Source organism: Salpingoeca rosetta (assembly GCF_000188695.1).
Source record: "Salpingoeca rosetta unplaced genomic scaffold supercont1.17, whole genome shotgun sequence".
NCBI lineage: Eukaryota > Choanoflagellata > Craspedida > Salpingoecidae > Salpingoeca > Salpingoeca rosetta.
The window spans coordinates 1-6,976 of NW_004754917.1; the positions used below are offsets into that span (position 1 = coordinate 1).

Consider the following 6,976-nt stretch of genomic DNA (forward strand, 5'->3'; position numbering starts at 1 on the left):
AACACACATACATGTGCCTTGCCGTCACTCCGCCAGCGGCTTGCAACTTGCTTCAACATCATAGACTTTTGGCTCAACACCAGCAATCCATGCAAAGCTTTGCTTGCTCTCGCTCGCAATACTTCATCGACCCGCATGTCACAGCGGGCTGCATCTTGCCTCCAAAGGCAACCACAGCCACACCCACAACACACAGCTGACAACGTTTTCTTTTTCACTGTGCCACATCCACGTGTGCAGCAAAGCAACTGCCAGCCACTCCCCCACACACAAACACATATTGGCTCATCGCCCTTCTCCCAACGCACAGCTACACACACAAGGAAAATGCAAGCCCATTCATGCGCACACACGTCATCTACGCGCCAGGCACATCGCTGTGCCCGGGTCTCAATGCACCATGCGTGCAGGCTTGCTTCCTGCGTCTCGCTGCATCACATCACTGTGAGGAGAGAATAACAATCAAGAGCCAACAATGCGTGTTTGTGTGAGGAGAATGACCAGCGCTTCACACTGTCACACTCAGAGAAAGCTGAACAATCAGCTCGCCCTCTTTCCGCAAACACAGTCGTTGCTCGCCACAAGCGCATGTTGTGTGTTGCTTTTGCTTCTGTGTAGTAGATGATGCGATTGCACATGCGAGTGATCACAAGAACACACACAGAGACACGAGCAATCGCTTGCTCGCCTCCCCGCATGTGCCTCATCACACCCACACATCGCTCACGCATCATACACACTCAAGCATCCACACACATACACACGCCCGTGCTGTTCTCATTGCATGTGCTGTGCATGCATGTGTGCTCGTGCAAGCATCGCTCACAACACCCACAAGAGTGTCGCTTCGCTTTGCTTGCACTCACACACACACACTTCACACACACACACAAATGAAGAGAGAGGTCGCTCAGAACACAGCAGAACAAAGACCCAAGGAGAAAGAGAAGTTGTAGCTGCAAGGGCGCAGACGCGGCTTTTCGTGCCCGCAAGCAATCCTGCTCAGCGACATTCGCCTTGCTCTCTTGCTTGCGCCTCTACTCAGCGGCTCTTTGCCTTTGCCTTCTCTTTTCCTTTTTTGTCTTGCTCATTTGCATCCTTCCCCTCATGTATGCCAATCCATCGAGCGGCAGCTGTTTGAATCGCTGCTTTGCCCTCCTGCACTTTGCCTGCAGGCACCGCAATCTAGATTCAGCGAATCTGCTAGATCTAGATTTGTGACTGGATCTAGCAAGTACGCACAGCTTCACTGCATCAAGATTATTCACACTGCTCACACCCCAGATTCCCCTGGCCCGTGACCAACCAATGCTTGCATGCAATTTGCTTCGCTTGCGTTCGCTGCACATCAGCTGCAGCTGCACTGGTGCATCGCGACGCAGTGTTCAGACACTACTCATCACAGTGTTCAGCTTTTTGTTATCACATGATCGCACTTTTTCTGCACCCCCTTTTTGACTTCACCGCCCCAGTCTCCCTACTCCGATGATCAAGTGAGCAAGCGAGCAAACGTCATTGCACCATGCTATGAGCTGCAGCAACAGGGACAAGACCACGTGGCTGGCTTGCAGGCACACGTGCGCGCGAGCACACTGCACTGTGCGCACTTCTACTTGCCTGCAGGCACGCGTCGCCGAAGCAAGAAGGAGCAAAGCAGAGGAACTGAGGAGTAGAGCAGCGAGGATGGATTCGTTTCCATGTGATTGTACAAGAGACAAGCAAGCATGCAGAGAACGACGAAGAGCAGCGCAAGGGACACATGCGCATGTGTGTATGCATGCGTTTGTGTGTAGACGTTGCCTGCAGGCACGGGAACGTGTTTCTGATTAAAGTGGAATGGATGAGTAGCATCCCTCTACGCACTGCAGACATACTTGCACGCGATTGCGCACTGCTGCTGTGTTGCCCGCAAGCATTGGTAGCTTCTCCTATTTGCATTGGATTCACTCCACTACATACCATTGCTCGCTGCAGACACACTTGCATGCGATTGTGCAGTGCTGCTGTTTGTTCTAACTACTCACAACTTCTCCTATTCGTGTTGTATTCACTCCACTTCATCCCTCTACTCACTGTTGGGTGACTCGCAAGCACTCACAACATCTCCTACTTGCATAGGATTCACTCCACTTCATCTGTCTACTCACTGTTGTGTTACCTGCAAGCACTCACAACTTCTCCTACTTACATCGGATTCACTCCACCACATCCCTGTACTCACTCGCAAACACTCACAACTTCTCCTGCTTGCATTGGATTCACTCCACTACATCCGTCTGCAAACACTCACAACTTCTCCTGCTTGCATTGGATTCACTTCACAGCATCCGTCTACGTACTGACAAGCACTCACAACTTCTCCTGCTTCCATTGGATTCAGTCTATTCATTGTTGTGTTACTCCCAAACACTCACAACTTCTCCTACTTCCATTGGATTCACTCCACTACATCCGTCTACTCGCTGTAAACGCTTCATGCGTACGCTTGCTTGCTCTGTGCGTGTTGCTTGCAAGTACCCACAACTTTCCTCGCTTCCACCTTGTTCACTTCACAACACTCCTCCCACTCACTCGCCACTGCGTCACTGAGTCACTGCTTCGCCCACCATGCCTGCACGCACCTGCAATCGACCCTTTATCAATCCACACTTTCATTCACACACCGCTCTGTCGCCCCACTTCACTCCACGCCGCTCCACTTCATTCAGTAACATCGCTCCAACATCTCCTGCGCTTCCTCTCTCTCGCCTCCAGCAGCGATGTGTTCAGGTGCGTACGAAGCTCGCTGCAATCGCTTTCTCCTTTTCCCACTTTACCTTCTCCCTTCTTGCATGCTACCGCCTGCAATACTTCTGCTTCTGCTTCCTTTGCTCCACCTCCACAACACAACATCCACATCCATGCATGTGCCGCTTTGTCCCTTTGTCTCACCCTTTACTATCTTGCTTCCTCCTCTCTTCCCTTTGCCTTTCCACATTCCACGTGTTGCATTATTGCTTTGCACTTGTCGCCACATGCTTCATTCACCCTTGGCCCTCTTTCTCTCTTCCATCCACTCACCACCACACAGCACCTCTCCACACAACATCCTTCACTTTACTTCACACAACACAACACAGCACCACATACAACCCACTGTGTGCATTCGTGCTTCCCTTCGTCCCTTTCTGTCGCCACCTTGTCACCACAAGCCTTGCTTGTCTATTTCACCTGCGTTCTATCACCACCCCTCCTGTCTTGATTCCTGTCACTGCTGCTGTTGTTTCCATGTGTTTGCGTGCCTTCCCTTGTCCTTGTTCACTTCTTTGTGCCGCCACTCCTTCCCCTGACTTTCCCTTACCTTTCCTGCCTCGTTCATGTTTCATGCTGCATGTGTTACAACACATCGTAAACCCATCAAGCCCACACTGCCGCCTTCGTCACCATCAGCCCAGTTCACATCCGCCACTACAAGTCGCTGCCATCACTCACTCTCCTCATCCTTTCCCCCACATCCCCTCATTCACAGCTGCTCCTGCTGCTGTCCTCACCTGCATGCAACACCCACTCCACAGCCACGCGCACAGCTCGCCAAAAATCCCATCACATCACAACAACACACGCACTGTGTTGACTTCACTGCAACCACCAACAACCATCCACCACCACCAGCAGCATCACACGATACACACGGCTGCACATGCGTGTTGCATTGTATGTTTCCACTACCCTTCAGCAACACGACATCAAGCAAACACACACACACACGCACAGGTGGCAAGAACAAGCGAGAAAGCATCCCCATATCAACTGCAAGCAACACACACCCAACAACAAGCGACAGCTCCATGCTACGCCACACCGCTTCACTCCCCCATCAACCGCCATCATCCCTTCAGCCAACAACAACAACAGCAGCAGCAGCAGCAGTGTGTATGCTGTGGCAAGAGAGAACAGAGAGAGAAAGGGAAAGGGGAGGAAGGAAGAAGCATACAAGGAGAGAGAGACGTGCACGCTGTCAACAACAACAACACAACACAACACGGCACAATCAACACAACACCACCCGCTCACGTTCCCCTTCTCCCATGAGGTGCGTGGTCTATGGCAGCCCCACGTCTTGCTTGCTTGTCCTGTGCCCTTGCTTGCTCGTGTCCTTGCTTGGTTGTGCGTGCCTTGCCATGGGTTCCAACAAACAGCCTGCACTTCCCCTGCACAAGCGTCCATGTGTGTGCATGTGCGTGTGGGGATGACAAAGAGGGAAGAGGGAAGGGAGCAGAAGAAGAAGGAGAAGAAAAGGAGAGATGGGAGGTGCGTGAGCACAGACGATGGTGATGGGCGCACACGACGTGGTTGTGGTGAACACACACAATCACACAGCGAAGCAGCAACGCACAACAGACACAACAGACAAAAACAGGGGGAACAAGAGCAAGCAGCAGCGCAACACACACACACACACACACACACACGCACCGAGGGAAGGACATCAGCCAGCCAGCATCATCCAACATGCCTTGCATCCACTGGTTCCATCCATGCAGCAGCGGTGATGGCAGCAGAGAGGGAGAGAGAGGAGGAAGAGTAGGAGGAAGAGTATGCTCTGCCTGCCTGCCTTGCTGTGTGGGGATGTGTGCCTGCACACCCACTCACTCACTGTGTGTGTCACCACCAACACATCCACACACAGGTGTGAGACAGAGGGAAGCAAGCAGCCACCACACACACACACACACACAGTGTGAATCACAAGCAGACACAGTATGAACGACATGCACACAGTCACAGTCACATGCAAGCATGCAAGTGCAACGCACCGTGAGGTGGCATCAGACTGCTGGGTGTCAGCGTGTGCGTGTGTTCACGCACACATGTGTGTGGGTCGATGCAACCCATCATCCCTCTCTGTGTGCGTGTGAGCCAAATACATCCACAGCAGCAGGAGTGCGTGTGAGATCACAACACCCACCACAGCCACGTCCCACTCTCTCCCTCCTTCACACACACAATCACACAATCACACGCACACACACAGCAGTCAAACCAATTGACAGAACTCACCCAAACTCACGGTGCCAGCGTGCCATGGGCCTGTGCAGCACATATGTCAGCCTCACCGACCGTGGGCAAGGCGTTGCATGCCTTTGGCCCTGCACACATCCATGGTGTGGCCGCTGTTGTGCGTGTTCTCTGCTTGCTCCTGTTCACCATCACATCATCATCCACCACACAACACAAAATCCATGGAACCAAACGAGACCACCCACAACAGAACCGCCAGTGAGTGCCCGTCACAACGCGCACCCTCTCCCTCCTCTCCACCAACCCTGCGCCAGCCACGCACACAAACAACGCAACCTACCACCTCCCGCTCAAACACACACACACACGCGTTTCGCCTGCTGCTTGTTGCTTGTTTGTGTGTGTTGGTCTTGTTGGTTCGTGTTTGGGCGATTTGTGGAAGATGCCACAAATAATCGCCCACTGCTGCGTTTGTGCTGCAACCGCTGTTTGCTTTTGCTTTTGCTTGTTGAAGGGCGGACTTGCTTGCTTGGCTTGGTTGGTTGCTTGGTTGGTTTCAATGAGACAAGAAGAAGAAGAAGCAGAAGAAGAAGGAGGGGGGACAGCACTGTGGTGTGTGAATGCAACGCAGGCTCACAGGCCTTGCAGGCTGAGGAAGGGCAGGGAGAAGGGGAGAAGAAAGGGGGATGGAAAAGAAGAAGAAACAAACACACACACACACACACACACACACAGCTGTGCACAGCATGCATCCCCTCCTCTTCTCTCCTCTCCTCTCTTCTTCGCTTCCTCCTCCCTCCTCCTCACAGTCACAACAAACAACCAACAGCCACAAAGGGCTGGAAGAGAAAACAAACAAAGGGAGGGGGCAACAGCCACCTAGCCAGATTGCCATGGAAGCAATAGACGAGGCGATAGAGGGGGGGAAGGAGGACACCGTCCATCAACACACACAAACACACATCTGTTGGGAGCATAACGTCTTCTGTCCTTGCTTTCCCTCCATCCTCTTCCTTGGCCTTGGTTGAGTTAGGTTGGTTGAGGTGGCACAGCTCGCCATGGCGTGTCCATGCGTGGATGTGGGTTTGGGCATGGGTGTTGGATGTGGATGGGTTCCTCTCTGTGCGTGTGAAAAGGGGGTGGAGGGAAACAGTGGAAGGGGTGGCAGCAGCAGGGAGGAGGAAGAAGGAGAAGAAGCAAGGGAAGGGCGGTGGATGTGAGCATGCCATGCATGAGTGGACAACAACAACACATGGGCGTGCAATGGTGATGATGTGTGCTTGGTGTTGTGCGTTGTATGTGATGGCACAAGGACACAAAGGTCAACCCCAATCACACACACACACACACACACCTCGTCGTCGATCAACGCATCTGCCTGACATATGCGCACACGCACGCACATCTGCAGTCACACACACACACACACAGAGTCAGACATGGCATTGCAGAGTGAGACGATGCACCATGCACACGCATGCACAACAATGCAAAACACAACCACCACAACCACAACGACAACATCTCTCCCCTCATCTCCATCCCCCAAATGCACGGTCACATGACAAGGGGCACAGCCGTGGTGGTGATGACGGCCATGATGAACGCCTTCCTCCCCCACTTCCCCTCAACCTCTTCCACCAAACACACACAGCATTGCGTGCCCTCACCTCGTGCATCGTGTCGCTGTCGGCGTGGTTGATGGCGACGCACACGCATGTACACGCACACACGCACACATCGCTGTGTGTGTCCTCGGTTGAGATGAGCAGGGCTGAGAGAGAGAGAGGGACGACACGACACACCAGCCAGGACGACCGAGGAAAGCGAGTACACCAAACGAGAGAGTGTGGGGATCTGTGCATGTGAATATGAAGAATGTTGAATCAGAGTCACATCAGCTACACACAAAAGCAACGAAGCAATCACGTAACAATCGAGTCAACCTAATCAAGCAGGCATACCATCACATATC

General features: G+C 52.8%; 1 protein-coding gene across 1 annotated transcript; it reads left to right on the forward strand.

Annotated features, from left to right (window-relative positions):
• Positions 1-1,231: 1,231 nt before the first annotated feature.
• Positions 1,232-1,673, forward strand: PTSG_12475 (uncharacterized protein; the record flags this gene model as incomplete). The annotated part of the gene is made up of 2 exons (XM_004992038.1): positions 1,232-1,297; positions 1,473-1,673. Coding segments are annotated over 2 exons (267 nt in total), but the record flags the coding sequence as incomplete, so codon positions are not given.
• Positions 1,674-6,976: the final 5,303 nt, after the last annotated feature.